This window comes from Apostichopus japonicus, chromosome 4 (assembly GCF_037975245.1).
Source record: "Apostichopus japonicus isolate 1M-3 chromosome 4, ASM3797524v1, whole genome shotgun sequence".
Taxonomy (NCBI): domain Eukaryota; kingdom Metazoa; phylum Echinodermata; class Holothuroidea; order Aspidochirotida; family Stichopodidae; genus Apostichopus; species Apostichopus japonicus.
Window position 1 is genome coordinate 19,885,513 of NC_092564.1, and position 17,795 is coordinate 19,903,307.

The 17,795-nt window shown below is 38.2% G+C and overlaps 1 protein-coding gene across 5 annotated transcripts in view; it reads left to right on the forward strand.

The window, feature by feature from the left end:
- Positions 1-17,795, forward strand: part of LOC139966745 (dynein axonemal heavy chain 10-like) — an 85,486-nt gene that overhangs the window by 63,557 nt on the left and 4,134 nt on the right. For 4 of the 5 annotated variants that reach the window (XM_071970069.1, XM_071970071.1, XM_071970073.1 and 1 more), the window contains exons 50-70: positions 144-377; positions 789-886; positions 1,178-1,343; positions 1,860-2,012; positions 2,480-2,697; positions 3,464-3,685; positions 4,029-4,176; positions 4,483-4,618; positions 5,231-5,385; positions 6,412-6,630; positions 7,332-7,605; positions 8,379-8,635; positions 8,900-9,238; positions 9,839-10,039; positions 11,337-11,642; positions 12,253-12,424; positions 13,195-13,326; positions 14,163-14,374; positions 14,906-15,073; positions 15,620-15,800; positions 16,449-16,481. In XM_071970069.1, the coding sequence (XP_071826170.1) occupies positions 144-377; positions 789-886; positions 1,178-1,343; positions 1,860-2,012; positions 2,480-2,697; positions 3,464-3,685; positions 4,029-4,176; positions 4,483-4,618; positions 5,231-5,385; positions 6,412-6,630; positions 7,332-7,605; positions 8,379-8,635; positions 8,900-9,238; positions 9,839-10,039; positions 11,337-11,642; positions 12,253-12,424; positions 13,195-13,326; positions 14,163-14,374; positions 14,906-15,073; positions 15,620-15,800; positions 16,449-16,481 (4,024 nt within the window). The remainder of the gene's footprint in view (positions 1-143; positions 378-788; positions 887-1,177; positions 1,344-1,859; positions 2,013-2,479; positions 2,698-3,463; positions 3,686-4,028; positions 4,177-4,482; positions 4,619-5,230; positions 5,386-6,411; positions 6,631-7,331; positions 7,606-8,378; positions 8,636-8,899; positions 9,239-9,838; positions 10,040-11,336; positions 11,643-12,252; positions 12,425-13,194; positions 13,327-14,162; positions 14,375-14,905; positions 15,074-15,619; positions 15,801-16,448; positions 16,482-17,795) is intronic. The other variant, XM_071970074.1, reaches the window with a different exon arrangement.

Genomic DNA, 17,795 nt, shown 5'->3' on the forward strand with positions numbered 1-17,795 from the left:
TTTCCTTTGGTACTGTACTTTATGTGATTTAGTTGTTTATGTTTTCATTTCATGAGAAGTATCTGTGTGGTAATTCATTCAAAGGTTTGATATATTTTAGATTGATTATTACTAGTTTTACTATTACTTTCCTTCTGTTATAGTGCAAACGTTTAGAGGGCGGTATGGCCAAGCTCGCAGAGGCGAGTGTCCAGCTGAACGAGCTGAACGAAAAATTGGCCGTCCAGAAGGTCGCGGTCACCGAGAAGACGGAAGCCTGCGAGGTTTTACTCGGAGAGATCTCGGCTAGAACTAGTCAGGCCGAGGAGAAGAAGTCTTTTGCTGTCTCTAAGAGTAAAGACATCCAAGTACAGAGTGTAGAAATTTCAAAAGAGAAGGTTAGTTATACTTTATATATATATTTATTTCTTTTTTTTATCATTTCTTTGCTTCTGTCTCACAAGAGACTTAGATGTTAACAAGTAATACTGTTTGATAATGTAGTCTTGACAATCAAAGATTTGGAAAAGTGCATGACAAGGAGTAAACATTATAAATAAAGTAGTAAAAAAGAAGGCCACACTGAAAGATGTGTATGATCTGGCAGAGCTGTAGCTCAACTAAGTATTCTCTCTTTAATCATTTTTTCAAGTTTAGAATGATTTCGTTTATCCGGCTACACACGATTGCTTATCTTGACCTCAGTAGGCCCTAAGTTCTTCATATGTTTATATCACTTTATATTTCTTATGGATCAAATTTTTCAGTGTGTATTCACTTCTGTGTTATCGTTCGTGTTTTGTCAACAGAAAGAGGCCGAAGATGCCTTGACTGAGGCACTCCCTGCTCTTGAAGCAGCCAGAATTGCTCTTCAAGACTTGGATAGATCTGATGTCACAGAGATCAGGTAATTCAGAAAGGATTAAGTTAATCTGCATATGATAAAAGGATAAGAACATTAACTTGGTTTTTAAGTAGCCAAAAAATGGTAAATATCACCTGTAAATGTCAATGTAACTCAGAATATTGATTATGTTTAATTTTCTTTGGTTCATAAAGGAATTCTATGCATTTAGTCAACGGTCCTTTCCAATCTACCAGTGTCTTTTTTGCCTTCTACATACTCTACGTCATAACCAAAAGATGATTTCTTTGCTTAGTCCTTCTGTTGATAATTTGCTTGCCTTCTCCCTCGCAGGGCTTTCGCTAAGCCACCCAAGGCCGTCCAGATGGTGTGTGAATGTATCGTGGTGCTCCGGGGCATCCGCGAGGTCTCCTGGAAATCAGCCAAGGCCATGATGGCCGAGGCTAACTTCCTCAAGTCTTTACAGGAACTGGATGTCGATGGTATCGGCCAGACACAGGTACACGGATGAGTAGTTGAAAGTTCTGCTTAAACTTTAGCTCTACAAATGAGTCGAAATGTTTTGAGAATGCTCTGTAGTATTCAGGAGTGGAACCATGGTTTTAAGAAGGAGAGGATTGACCATGAGGTCATTGAAGTCGACTTTCACGTGGGGGGAGGAGGAGGCTGGGGGTCCCTTCCTGTAGACCTGCATGTTTTGGCTGCAAGGCTAGGTTTAGGTCTATTAATAAGGTCTACAATCACAGTGGTGCTATAATAACTACTTTTCAGTTTTTGTTGGGGTTGAAAAGGGGCTGTACACTGCCCCACAAAATCCCCCCCCCCTTTTCCCTCATGGATCTTTACCTGGCAGTAAACACTGGCCTTACATTACTGCTTCAGAATATGTTTTATTGCATTAAGAATTTTTCCCTTTTTATTTTTAATATTTGAACTTGCTTACTTCCTTTTGTGTTCCATTGTTATTCCTATGAGAAAAAATCATGAAATGAAACCTTTTGTGTTTTTTTCACAGGTTAAGACCGTGAAAGGTTTCCTTAAAGATCTAGACATCAGCACCGAGGAGATGAAAAGTGTTTCGATGGCGGGAGCTGGTCTCCTCAAGTTTGTGGTGGCTGTCATGGGCTACTGCAGTGTAGCCAGAGAAATTAAACCAAAGAGAGAAAAGGTATAGTCAGAAATATTATCAGACATATGTGTAATTTTTCTCTCCCTCTTTTTGGTAAAATTGCACAAAAACTTTGATCACAGGTTTTAAGAAAATTACCAATACTTGTGACATTTATAATCAAAGGGGAGAAAGGGTACATGAAACATATATCTTACCACATGGAGATATCTTTTTTCCGTTCCTGTGGTGAATTGTACATAATTGCCAAAAAATTGCACAGACTGTGGTGTACTGGACTATATCACCTACCGTCATCGCTCGATGGTTACGAGATTATCAAGACTGCGAAATTTCAAAGCTCTGCTTAAAGAAAGAAACTATCCAAAAAAGAATCAGAGTTTAAGAAATAATTGAATATGCTTTGTCATGTCAAACCATTCTTACATTGAAAAAGTAGGTTAGTCTCTAAATAAAATTTCTTTTTTGAGAAATGTCTCTTTGCTAATTCTTTTGACATAACCCAGGTGGCCAGATTGGAGAAGACATTCTTCCAGGCCAAGAGAGATCTGGATAGAATCAACGCAGAGGTGAAATCATTAGAGGACGAACTGGCCGAGCTCGGCAGGAAGTACGAGGAAGCCATCAACGAGAAGCAGGCTCTGCAGGAAGAGGCAGAGATCATGGAGAGACGTCTGATAGCCGCCGATAAGCTCATCTCTGGTCTGGGATCGGAAAACGTCAGGTTCGTAAAAATGGGTTGAATATCAGTCAGAAGATGATTGATGCAAGTTTGTTGGCTTTGACCTGAAATTTCTGAAGTGTTTGGAAACTTTTAAGTTACCTTGTAGGATGGTCTTATCTTGTCTCAATTCATTTGTGGAGGGATTGGGGCGGGGGGGGGGGGGATTGGGAGGATGGTGCAAGATACATAAGAGAAGGCTATGTGCTTCAAATGAAATTGTAGAGCTATTTTTTCCCCTCTCTGCTCTCTCTTAATATAAATCTACTCGAAGTTCCGTAAGCCATACTTTGATGCCTCTAACTACTAAATTTGAGTTTAAATTTCCCTCCATCGTTTTGTTTACATGCTTCACCTATTCATATGTGTGGGTATTTATGTATCAAGAATCCGTTTTATTGATTTTATGAATTCTTTGACTCGTTCATCCCTGCTTTCTGCATTTGTGCCCCAGTCATAACTTTAAGCAAAGGCTTGACGTTTTTACCATCCTTTTTAGTGTTTATATAAATCCCCTTCCCCATCCCTTCACAAGCTATCGGAATGCCGTGGCATTGTGCATCAACAGTGTATGTTGTGTAGCCTATCATGTACTACTCAATGCATACTAATAATAAACTACATCGGACATAAACTCTGTTCCTCACTATTCCTTTATATTCTTTTCGACTGTTCACTCTCAGAGCATACTCTGCCTCTGACTGTATTAAGATACAGTTTTAGACCAATTGCACTTCATTTTCGGTATAATATTTGTCTTCCATCTTAGATGGACCAAAGATTTGGAGGAGCTGAAATCCAGACGTATCCGTCTCCTGGGTGACTGTCTGGTCTCGTCTGCTTTCCTGAGCTATGTCGGAGCCTTCACGTGGGACTTCAGAAACCAGCTGATCTACGTAGACTGGCAGAATGATGTCAGGGACAGAGGGATACCTCTCAGCGATAACTTCAGAATCGAAGGCCTGTTGACGGACGACGTGGAAATCAGTCGGTCAGTATTTTATAAAAAACCTTAAACCTGGGGAGTCTGCGGAGGCTGTGGAATGGTTTACACAAAGTACAAACTATGTACATAATACGAATGTAGTCTCCACAGCTCAACAGTTACTGTACACAGCCTGGTCTGTAGCTCTTTCATGTATCATTCACTCTGAGATTTGTAAAAATTAATGTGATTTTTTTACCTGGGGAATTTTTTGATAAAATCATGCAAATACTATGTATGGCTTCAAAGGGAGATACAATAAATTATTCCTTTTATTCTAATTTTTTTATGATTCATTTTTAAAATATTTTAATCGACCTAATTTGATGATTGACTTCTACCACAACAGATGGGGTTCTGAGGGCCTGCCTCCAGATGAGTTGTCCATACAGAATGGTATCCTGACCACCAGGGCCAGTAGATTCCCCCTCTGTATCGACCCTCAGCAACAAGCACTCAACTGGATCAAGAAAAAGGAAGAGCCTAACAATCTCAAGGTTAGTTTGGAAAGTTTTTTGACAAATTAGAATAAGAAGGAAGGCTGTGATGAGTGGTTAAGAACCAACCACATGATGAACAATTAGACTAGTGATAAATATCCTACAATATAGCATAGATCATGTTTCTTTTCAGTTTCTGTTTCTTAGTGGGACAATTTTCACTTTTATGTATTAAATTTATAGTTTGCTATAAGAAGACTTTTTATTTGTTTTAGGAAGGTGAAAATAGAACCTTTTTTAATTTTTTTGTTATTTTCCTTTTTCAGCAATGTCATGACTTTATATTTCCTTTTTTGTTCTTAGGTGTGCACCTTCAATGACTCAGACTTCCTTAAGCAGTTAGAGCTGGCCATCAAATACGGATTTCCTTTCTTGTTCCAAGATGTGGACGAGTACATCGACCCAGTCATTGACAACGTCTTGGAGAAGAACATCAAAGGTATTTCTGCATGATCAAAACAAAGATTCTAGTACATGTTTGGACTACTTGCATTCATGGAGAACAATGTATATGAGATGGGTCAAATACTGGATCTCCAATATTTATCAGTACCTCCCAGCCCTCCCCCAGCCACATCCCCCACCCCCCTCATTTTAGTCAGGTTGCCAACAGTTTGGTAATTCACATTTCATTCCAATTTCTGATATGAATTTAAGATAAGCAGACCAAGGCCTTGGTGGCAAATTAAACTTGCACAAGACAAGGCATTATAATTAGGTCAGAAGAAGTATTTCAGAGCATTTGTATGTATAAAATGATGTCAAAATTATATTACTATGAAGTTATGTAAGTAAACAACTGAAAACTGGCTAGAAACTTACAAATTTTATCAAATATCTTTTATTTAGCCATAAAGTGCAGCAATTTTTGCCCCTCTTAAAATTCATTCATTCATTCCTTTGTTTTTACCTCAGTTTTGACTTTGATTCCAAAAGTTAAAAGACTATGTAATATTTTTCAATGTTTGTTTTATAACAAATCTCCAGTCATGTATGTAATTACAACAAAGTTTATTTTCGTTTGGGTTTGTTTGTCCGTTTGCGATATCAGGTCAGGCTGGCAGGGAGTTCATCATGCTCGGCGATAAGGAAGTCGATTATGATCCAAACTTTAGACTTTACCTGAACACCAAGCTCTCCAATCCCAAATACACACCATCTGTCTTTGGAAAAGCCATGGTCATCAACTATACTGTCACCCTAAAGGTATGGTTCAAATCATGACAATCTACTCAAATTATCACCCCCCCCCAAAAAAAAAATAAGGGGGTTCCATCTGTTCACTCTGCAATGCTTCATTGTCTGCGGATGTTTTATGATCACGAAGGCCATGATCAGCAACTATGCAGTCATGCTAGAGGTTTGGTTAACATCATTAACATCTTGTGTCGTTTTTTTTAAATGGGTGCAGAATGCAACATTTGGAGAGAGGGGAAGGCTGCTCCCAGACCTCCCTACATTGGGAGTCAGATTCAATTCAACAACCCCAGGGTTTCACACCCGCTCCTTATTAAATCCTGCAATCACCCCTAGATTGACAGTCTTGTATGGAGTGACTGTTGGATTAATTTACCTATGTTGTAAGACAAAGCCATATCTCGTTATCATGTTTCAAGGTAGCCAGTGTAGGCCCCAAATTATAGCATGCTATAACTTACTCTCCAAATTGTTCTCAGACATTTTTAAGGAATACACAAGTTGACTGAATGTCCCAGTGTGGAAAATTTCCTTGAAGGTTGTAATAAAAACAGTTTAAGAATTCTGACCAATAGTGACCATATTTGAATATCTAGCATATTTGGGTCCAAAATACAGCATACCTTTAAGCCTCTAATTCATGACTTATTTAGTGACAAGTTTATTGTGACATCTTGCTTCTCTATTAGTGTTTTAGTATTGTATTAATTGATCATTGTGGAATGTAGTTGACAAATTAATCTGGCATTGTCTTTATTTTGTCGCACGCCATCGTTTTGTTGAATTATCCATTCATGCACCTCATGTCATCTTTTGCCATTTAAACAGGCAAACTACTATGACAAGAACATTATCTTCATATTTTATCCTGTTTTGCTGGTGGTTGCAGAAAGGGGTTGACTGAAATTCTCCATGAAATTTGTAAATCTTTACATATAGAAAAAAAGAATGACAGGGCACTTTGTGTAACCTTTCTGGTTGAATTCAGGAAAAAAATTGGACAATTTGTTTTGTTTTGACCTCCTTTTCAAACAGGGTCTGGAAGACCAATTGCTGAGCGTAATCGTCGGTTTTGAACGTAAAGAACTCGAAGAACAGAGAGAGAGACTCATTCAAGAGACGAGTGAAAACAAGAAACTGCTAAAAGACCTGGAAGATTCACTCCTCAGGGAATTGGCCACGTCTACTGGCAACATGTTGGACAACGTAGAACTGGTGGCGACTCTGGAGGAGACCAAATCCAAGGCTTCTGAGGTATTTGACTGTAAAGCATTGCATCACAGGATCAGGCTGGATGGGAATCAAATTTATTGGATTTGAATTTTGTGCTGATTTTTGGTTAGATTTTTATGATCTGTGGCTGTGTTTATTCACCCAATACAACAGTTTTCTCAAGTAATGATTCTGAAGCAAGTTTAAATGAAACTGACAAGATTTAAAAAAAAGCAAACTGAAATTTGTTGTTGGGTTTTTTAATTGGAGCACAAATAAACTGATTTGTTGGGAATTATTTATCAGGTCATTTGAAAAATACCAAATTGAATGAAGTTAAACAAGTTAATAATCAAGTAAATGCCAATGGGGGGGGGGGGGGGGGGGTCCATGTACCATGGATATTATAAAATTGGATTTTTTCTTTTTTCTTCAAGCATTCTTGGAACAAACTCAAACGATGGTTGTTTTTCTTGTGTTAAATTTAACATCAGATGAAGCTATTAGCAAAGCATAAAATTAAAGTAACATTCCTCTCCTGATAATTGCTCTACCCATTTACATTTGAACGGTTTGAAAAACATTATCAAATGGTAATGTGGGGGCAGGGGGGTGAGGGGTTGTTGATGGTGGTGCGTGATAACAATTTATACCATCATCGTGTAATACCTAGCTAGTAAGATATAACATGCTTAATAGTACTTCACTGGCCCAAAGAAATCACACTCGTTTTTCCTACCAAGGTCTCGGAGAAGTTGAAGTTAGCAGCCACGACCGCTATCGACATCGACAAGCTGAGAGACGGTTACAGGCCAGCAGCCAAGAGAGGAGCGATCCTGTTCTTTGTCCTCTCGGAGATGGCGCTCATCAATAGCATGTACCAGTACTCCCTGGCATCCTTCCTCGATGTCTTTACTTTCTCTCTCAAGAAGAGTCTCCCGGATTCCATCGTGGTGAAACGGTTACGTAACATCATGGACACCCTCACCCACAATGTCTACAACTATGCTTGTACAGGTAAGAGGAGACATTGAATCATTATGAGCACCCAAAAACTGTCATGTTTTACAACCAAGGAGGGAGTATTGTGGTCAATAGACTTTGACATCTAAGCATTGCAGCTTCGAGTCCTGGCCAGAATCATTACGTAGTGTCCTTGGGCAGGGCACTTAATCTACATTACCTCTCACCACCCATGTGTATAAATGGGGACCAGTGGGGTAATGTTTAAGTGTAGTTGCGTGCACCTATCTTGTGGCTGCACCCTATGGGAAGTCCTCCAAGGGACACTGTAGTGCCCTGGAAGCAACTGCTTGAATTGTGCACGCTTGGGGTGGGTGTGGTGTGGGTGTGACAAGTTACTAGTGACAAGGGGTTAACTGTTGTAAAGTCGTGTGTGAAAGCCTTTACCTTGATACAAGACTGTAAACATTCAACTTTTTTTAAAACTGTTAACTTCACAGGAGGAACTTGAAAAGGACCTTAGGTTTTAGAGAAGAAGATTTACTGTGTTAATTTTGGCAATGGTACAAGGTCCCATTTAACATGGAAATTAGGTATTTATTTATGCGTTAGTGTTGGCAAACCTAGAAACCTAAAGAAACATTAAATCATGAACTGTTTTGTCCATATTTCATAAAGATCCAGGAAGAAAACTAAAGAGGTTACTTTTGACAATTCTGTCAAAGTAGATCTCAAAAGATCAGGTTCTTCAATCGAGAATAAGATACACTTCTCATTTGCATTGTCTTCTCATCGACGGCTCACGTTTTTTTTTTATTTCTCGATAGGTCTCTTTGAGAAGCACAAGTTACTGTTTTCCTTTCAAATGACTATAAAGCTTGAACAGAGTGAGGGCAACCTCCCTCAGGACGAGCTTGACTTCTTCATCAAGGGCAACCTCTCCTTGGAGAAGAACAGGAGAGGCCGTCCACACCAGTGGATCCCGGAACAGGGATGGGAAGATATCATGAAACTTCAGGAACTCGCCGATGTCTTCAGCTCTCTACCGGACGACATCGACAGGAATGAAAAGGATTGGAAGAAGGTAAGGTCCCAGACGTTTTGATAAAGTACCTGGGGGGTGGTGTATCATTTTCTTCAAAATCATTCTTTTACTGATATGTGGGCAACAGGTTTTTTTTTTCTTTACATATAGCAGTATTAATATAAATTTTCCATATTTTATTATTATATATGTTAGATCAATGTTAGATCGATGGTTGATGACACTGGATTCTTGTCGATGATACTTTTTAAATCCAAAATGGTATCATCCAGATCGTCTTCTTTCTCTTCCCCGTTTCTCTAGTGGTTCGACCTGGACAATCCAGAACAGAGCAAGTTTCCCATGAAGTACAAGGATTCCCTGAACGACTTCCAGCGCCTGCTCCTCCTCCGTTGTTTCCGAGTGGACCGGGTCTACCGTGCTGTGACAGACTACGTGACCTCGAGGATGGGGGAGAAGTATGTGACACCTCCGGTCATCAGCTTCGAGGCCATCTTTGAACAGAGTACCCCGTTATCACCCATAGTCTTCATCCTCAGCCCTGGATCGGACCCCGCCAGCGATCTCATGAAGTTAGCCGAGAGGTCGGGATTCGGAGGCAACAAGTTGAAATTCCTCTCTATGGGACAGGGGCAAGAGAAGGTATGAAGTTGTTTCGTAATCATGGAAGATGAAATAGCGAATCATCTATTTTAAATGGGTATAACTTTATGTTGAAAGACCCAAAGCTTGGTCTTGTTAAAAAGTTGAACATTTTTCTCGTATGAAGCGACTACTACAGATTGTTTTGTAGGTTCATACTAACTAATTCTGATTTTAATTTTAATTTTATGTTGAAAGACCCAAAGCTTGATCTTGTTAAAAAGTTGAACATTTTTCTCGTATGAAGTGACTACTACAAATTGTTTTGTAGGTTCATACTAACTAATTCTGAAGATCCTACTCAGTTTCAAAGGTCAGCTAGCCATCCAATTTGCATTATTTTAAATTTATTTATTGATAAATTAACAATCAATTAATTAATTTTTAATGGACAAACAGTTTGTTTTCTGTGCCATGTACAATACTTTTCTTCTCTCACCACACTTAATTATCACAAAGAATTTTTACAACAAAATGAGTAGTATTTTTGATCATAACTCAGAAACAAGGACAATCCAAGATGAGACATTCATCAGTACATTAATTTGTAATAGATTCAAATTGTTATGTTTATCTTCTTTTTCCCTTTTTTGTACACAGGCCGCCTTACAACTGTTGGAAACAGCTATTGCTCGTGGTCAATGGTTGATGCTACAAAACTGCCATCTTTTGGTGAAATGGTTAATAGAGTTGGAGAAAGCTCTGGAGAAACTGACCAAACCTCATCCAGATTTTAGACTCTGGCTGACCACTGACCCTACGCCTGCATTCCCTATTGGCATCCTGCAGAGATCTCTCAAGGTTTGTTGTTGAAACAGTAAACATTGGTTCATTCATACTTAGTAAAGATTCCTAAATCCTATTGGTCCATTCAGGTCAGCTGACCGTGGTTAATCCTGTGAGTAACGCACGGTAAAATTACAGGGCATCACTTTAATAAATCTTTGGTTATATGTAACCAAAAATGTTTTGTTTTATGATTTTTCCCCCACACAAAATGGTAGTGTATGAATGAACGGGCTTAATCAACGGTCTAGCGTGCGTTACTCACATGATTAATGCACTCCGGGTGTTAATGCTATCGCTGGATGCACTCGGGCTCCGCCCTCATGCATCGCTTGCATTATCCCCGATCGTGCATTAATCCTGTGAGTAACGCACGCTAGACCGTTGATTAACCCCTTATTTATCGTCCATACGTATGCATGCATGCAGTGTAATCACTGTAGCCAGGATTACAAGAATCGATAGATTTCAATATCGGTGCTGTATGTAAAAAGAGATTGCGTGAATTATTGTTGTTTTTATTTTGCTCATTGACAATCCAGATGGTTATATAGGGTCAAATATTAAAAGCCAGGTCACTGGAAAACTAGTGTTATGGAACTCCAACCCTTTTCAAATGCACAGGCCATGTAAGAATAAATAGGAATGCCATAGACATTGTGGCATTTACATATCTTGTTCACTGACAGTGGATATGTATTATCGCATCAAAATGGTTTTTGAAGGAGATAAAATGGATTCAGTGAATCTGAAAAATATCTGTGTAAGGAGCATATGTGTTCAGGACTGTCGTACTAATCTTATATTTTAGAATAATCAATGTAAGAATAAAAACAAAAAGAGAACAAATAAAATCGTAATGTCTGCTGGGGTTTAGTTTTCCAATATCAACTGAATAACATTGATTCTTTTGTTAAGGTAAAGCCTAGTCTTGTAATCCCAGTTGCTATGCCAGAGCTAATCCCAGTGTTAATCCAAGAGCTAATTCCAGTGCCATGCTAGAAAGAAGTGTCCTACTCTTTATCACTTTCCTCTTTGAGGTGACAGAATGAAATATGTAAAAGAGAAGTAATTTGTCAACGATTCTCTATGTCAAGGTGTGCTTTCAGCTACTAATCAAAGAGCTAATGCCAGTGCCATACTAGAAAGAAATAAGCTACTCTTATCATTTGTGTGTTCTAGGTGACAGAATGAAATAAGTTAAAAGAAGTAATCTGTTGACGATTCTCTATGTCAAGGTACGCTTTCGGCTTATTAAGATCATAATGCATTCATCTCCTTATATAGTTATTTGTTATTTGTTTCGTCATAGGTGGTAACGGAACCGCCAAACGGTCTCAAGCTAAATCTCCGCAGTACCTACCACAAGATATCGTCCCAAGTACTTGAAGACTGTCCTCATCAGGCTTTCAAGCCCTTGGTATTCGTCCTGGGATTCTTTCACGCCGTGGTTCAGGAACGTCGCAAGTACGGCAAGATCGGATGGAACGTGCCTTACGACTTTAACGAGTCCGATTTCAGAGTCTGTATGGAGATATTGAACACGTACCTGACCAAGGCATTTGAACAAGGGGACACGAAAATACCTTGGAACAGTCTGAAGTATCTAATAGGAGAGGTATGTCTACGTAATAATTCATATTATCCTGAAGTGTGAGAAACATTTGAAATACTTAAAAACTGCTTGGCAGTACAGAAAAATAATCATGAGAAACAGTTCTTAAAAATTGAAAGAAATATCGGCAGTACAAAGTATGATGTTAAAAAGAAGAAAATTGATTTTGTACGAATTTTGTTTTTAAATATTGTACAATAGTCTGAGTGGTTCTATTGTATATTGTTAATTTTTACCTTGAAAATATGAAAATGAAAACAGACAAAATAAAAGGTTCCCTCGATCCTAGTGGATCTATGACATCACAGATTTACAAAATGGCACTCCCCCAAACGTGACATTTAAACTAAGATATCTCCCAGAAGAAGGAAAATTTTTCTCAAATGTTTGGGAAAGGGGGTCGGGAGTTTTTCATCACTAAAAACTCTGTTATACAAGACAAAATTGATGGTTGGGTCTGTATCCACTTTAAACTTGTTCTTGAAGTACATAGTATGACAGCTTTTCTCCAGAAGTATGTATCAGTTAAAACAACTCAATCAGATAAAACAGGCATTTTGTCATTTACCTTTTATGTTTTCTTTCTACTTTTCATTTTGATTAATTTTTATAGGTCATGTACGGAGGCAGAGCCATCGATAATTTTGACCGACGTGTCCTGAATACGTACATGGACGAATACATGGGTGACTTCATATTCGACACTTTCCAGCCGTTTCACTTCTACGTGAATGAAGATGTGGACTATCACATTCCTGAACTCGGAACTAAAGATGTTTACCTGGGTAAGCTGCAGTTTCCCAGGGTTTATATGGATCTATATTTTTATGTGATAAAGGCTGAAGGGGCAAGAACCTTACTGGAATTTAGTCTGTTATTCCTCAAAGGGTGGTATGTTTTGGTTTACTGATTGAATGTCCAGAAACCGGTAAGGAAGGTCAAAATTCCACTGTAGGCATGAGTCACCTGTATCAAACAATGCTAGTTCTGTTTATCTATGAATATATATAGCAAAATTCTGCTTATATATAGATATATAAATATTTATATATTTATATATATATACATATCAGGTTTCAACGTTCTTCCTGAATCGATATACATACATTTAGGTAGGCCTTGTTAAGCCAATGGTCCTTTCACTGCCTTGGAGTTTATATTCAAGAGATAATTGACACCACCAGAAGCTAATACAAGGAGAGAACCAGTCACTGTAACACCTGCTTGCACTCCAGGCCAAACTTGTACAGTTACACTCACGGTCATTCTGAGCAACCCTTAGTAAAGCCACTTACTACTACTGCAATAGGAGCTGCGGAAAGGGAGGAATTCCTCATTTATATGAGACATTGCACATCAAACTTTCAAGCTGCTATCTTTGAAAGCCATATGAACTGTTTGCTAATGTTATATTCATGGATACGTATTGGAGTTTGAGATCATTTTATTAAAAATGTCAACACTCTTCATCAAATTTTCCAACAAATTTGTTGAAAATTTCATTCTGGGACTCATTTTTGTTGTTTTTTGGTTGTTTTTTTTTTTTTTACTGCAGATAACATAGAAGAGCTTCCTTTGGCTAATACCCCTGAGGTGTTTGGGCTTCATCCGAATGCTGAAATCAATTACTATACGCAGGCAGCGAGGGACATGTGGTCTCAGTTAGTGGAACTTCAACCACAGACAGGTACAGTAATTGTAATTAGCCATGGAGAAGGACTTAATGTAATGTGATAAGGACAGTCTAAGCAGCACTTTAAAGAAAACTGCCTTTATGAAGAAGGTAATCCAATGTTAAACTTAAAAATGGAAAGTCCACAGGAAAATTTACCTTTCAGAGATGAAAGAGGAACATATTCTGAGCATCCTGGTAAAATTTGCATTAATTTCCTATGTACCCTTTTCGAGATAACAACATTTGAGTGTTGGCACCTTGTACAGCAGAAATGAACTTGAAGCAAACAGGTGTAATGTCATAGGGGGGGCACACTTATGATTTTTGTTTTTCAAAATTTAATTACAATTTTTCTTCTTCAAAAATTGCAACGCATCTCAGTACGAATACACTACTGTCAATTAATGTATTTTTAACTTCAAATCGCCATAGGTAAAGTTGGTCAAAACAATAAAGTGAAAAATAATTCACTTATAGTACAAACTGAGACATCTTTCAGTTATCAATATCTCAAGAACACCATGTAGGAATTGGAAGCAAATATCACCAGTATGCTTAGAAAGGTGTTCCTCTTTCATCCACACATAAATAAAATTTCCTCTGGACTTTCCTTGAAATTAGTGGAAGTTTTGCTATATAGCCTCTCTCTGCTGCTTTGAATAAAAATGTATTGTGTTTGGAAGTTTGTGCTTTCTACTTTATTGATAACAGGATACTTATGCAAATGCTAACATTGTGTATTGCTTTTGTTTCAATGTGTTTAGCTATGCATGTCAACAAATTTGGAGAAGAAATAGATTAAAAACCTTTGCTTAACTTGACAGTAAATTATAAAACTATTTTGACAGGCGAATCCGGTTCTGGAATCAGTCGAGAAGATTTCATTGCGAACATTGCGTCTGATATTCAAGGCAAGCTGCCTCAACAGTTTGACCTGGATAAAATCCGAAAGAAGCTTGGTTTAGACATCAGCCCAACCACGGTCGTACTCCTGCAGGAACTGGAACGGTTTAATTTGCTCATCAGCAGGATGTCCAAGTCATTGATTGAACTACAGAGGGTTGGTGTTACTTTATACAACAGTCACATTAAAAGCTACATTTTTTGCAAATGACAGCATTTAGAGACCAGTTTTGGTTAAAATCATAGCAGTATGGTATTCAAGAGCTACTTGAAAACTACTTCAACTGTTACCACTAATTTGGAATCAGTAGCTGTATTAAAGAGGGCCAAAGGAGAGGTGGGGTGGGGAAGGTGAAGGGGAAGGGGAAGGTGTTGGGGATGAAGAGGGATCCCCCTTCACCCGCCACTTTAGATCCACACATATTAACTGCGTACTCAAAGGAAATGCTATGTGAGGGGTACCCACGTACCCCATCTTTGCCTTCATCAAACCTTTGAAGATGAAAATCTGTCAACAGTTCTTTCTCATCTTTAAGTTCTCTGTTAAGTATAACATTCATGAGGAAAGAATAGCAGTTGTGATGATTTCTAAAGAAATGCTAATTCTTGCCTTTAAAAGTAATATATCATAGGATGAGGATTTACGGTGAAAGGCTTTCTTTTCTACCCTTGTTTCTCTTCTCTCTAGGCCTTGAAAGGAGAGGTTGGTATGAGCAGTGTCCTGGACGAGGTCGCCAGAGCTCTGTTTAACGGACAGATTCCTGCCATCTGGCGTCGTCTAGCTCCAGACACCCTGAAGTCCCTGGGTAACTGGATGATACACTTCCAAAGAAGGTTTAGTCAGTACACCACTTGGGTAAGTGTATATCATGGTTTCTCAATTAAGTTTCTACCAGGGCCAGAGGAAACAAAACTATTGATTTAGACCAAAGAGGCCAGACATAGTCAGACTTTCACTATACCTAGATTGAGCTATATACAGCATGTGCTGGTAGGGTGCTCTGCTAATGTCTAAGCCCGTAAGGGTGTGCAACCCAGATTAGTGCAAAATTTTGTGCTAATATTTGTTTTTGAGAGAGAGATATGGAGGGGTGGTATATACATTATAGAATAACAGAAAGGACAGTTCTTAGTTATTCTGTGCAGTTGCATATCTGATATGTCAGGGCAAACTCAGTATTAGACATTGATTCTGCACATAATAAGTACATGCATCCCAACAATTCTTAGTCCTCAAGTAATGAGTTTCAAGTAATAAGCTTTCAAGTAATGAGTGTTCAAGTAATGAGTTTGCAAGTAATGCGTTTTCAAGTAATGCGTTTTCAAGTAATGCGTTTTCAAGTAATGAGTTTCAAGTAATGAGTTTTCAAATCATCATCTATTGCTGCTTTGCTTACTATAGGTGAATGATTCCGAGCCTCCAGTTATCTGGTTGAGTGGTTTACACATCCCAGAGTCATATCTGACTGCCCTGGTACAAGCTACCTGTAGGAAGAACGGCTGGCCCCTGGATAAATCAACTCTCTATACATCAGTTACAAACTACATGACAGAAGATGAGGTCACAGAAAGAGCACATTCTGGTAAGTTGAGGCAGGGTGTGGGGCGAGGGGGGAGGGTTCATAAGTAGTCTTTGGAGAGGTGTATTGAACAGAAACTGTTTGCACTTCTTCTAAGTTTCTTGCTGTGTGGTTGATTAGCTCTCCAAATGAATACTTCATATCATCCTAGTTTTCTGAAATTGATTAATTTTAGTTGTGATCAGTTGGGTGAGAAGATTGTAGCCTAGTTTAGTGTAACTTGATGAATATGGTTAGTAAGGTAGGATACCATATTTAATGGTTCTCATCTCTGACCGTTCAGATTTGATTCTCAATTTTCAATCAAGTAGTAGTATTCTCTGCATTTTCCTTTCTGTTCTATTATAAAGTAAACGATCTCGTTAGGTTATCCGGATTACCTAACGAGATCGTTTACATTATAATAGAACAGATGGCCATCTCTTAACATGATTCTTGAACCAGAATAAGATATATAAGATAAGTGATACAGTGGTAGTTGTAACTCACAAACTGCAGCTCTCATCCTGTGTCTCTTCAGTACTACTATTCATTGTACAGGACAACTTTGGGGTGTTTTCATGACCCCTTTTCACCCACCGTATAAGGGAAGACTGTATTCTTTCTGTTAACCACTGTCGTTTTATCGATTCATCAAATGTTTTCTTTCAGTTACATTAAAACACGATGAGTTCTCTCGCTATGGTATGTCACTTTTACATGGTTTTACGCTGTGGTAGTATAACGTCAAAGCAAAACCATAGCTAGCTGTGATTGTCTTTCAAGCTTCCTTACATTCAGTTGTAATCATGTGCACAGTCCTACGTGTAAAGCCAGCTAATAGCTTCCATTCAGAATGTAGAATTGTGTATGAAACTTAATGTAAACCCAACCCATACACCCTGTGCATGCATGAAACTTAAACCCAACCCATATACATGTAAGCATATGTATGTAAGCATATGCATGTACGCATATGCATGTTAACTCAACCCTGTTCATGAAAGTTAATGTAAAAAAACCCAACCAATATACCCCGTGCATGCATGAAACAAAAACCCAACCCATGTACTCTGCATGAAATTTAATGTAAACCCAATCCGTATACCCTGTGCATGTATGAAACTTAAACCCAACCCTAATGCATGTAAGCATATTCATGTAAACCCAACCCTGTGAATGAAAGTTAATACAAACCCAACCCATATACCCTGTGCATGAAACTCGATGTTAAGTTTAACCCAATTTGCATTTCGGTGGTTGACAATTTACATGATTCTTTTTGAAACCAAGTTTTTATCCTGCATTCAGTGTTTAGTCATGTGTGTACAGACAGACAGCTGATAGGTTTGAATTCAGCCTAGTAGTGTTACATAGAACTAATATCAAGACAACCAGTAGTACCTAGCCAGTCATGGTGATTTGCATGTTGCTTTGGTATGATGCCCATTCATTCTCCTTGTTCAGTCCTGATAATGTGCATGTGTTTTATTCATGTTGAGCTAGTCTGTGCTTTGCATTTTGGTTGCAATAATTTGTAGGATTCTTTTGTTAATACCAGCTTCTCTATATTAAATACCGATTCCAGCATTTAAAAAAAAAAATCCAGACAGCTTCACATTGTCATTGATCAAATGCAAAATTAACAAGAAATTTTTTTTTTTTCCATCTTTTTTCTTTGTTAGTTCATAATCTGTATTTGTTTTACATTTTATGATCAAAAGAGCTCAATCAACACAAAATGTTACTTGAAGAAAATATTATTTTTAGTCCTGCATGTTTTGTGAAATCCTGTGCATACATAATTGTTTTCATGTTACTTCATCGAAAGCAGAATGGGTGATACTCAACTTCCGTGGCTTTTATTTTACCATCATATTAATTTGAAAATATCAGCTTGTCCTGATTGAACTTGACAGTGCTTCCAAACTTTGCAATAAGTAAACTTGTGTCATAGTTCAATATTTGAATTTTCCAAGGGTAGAGGAGGGGTTGTAATTTGTGGTAGTGAGTTTCAAT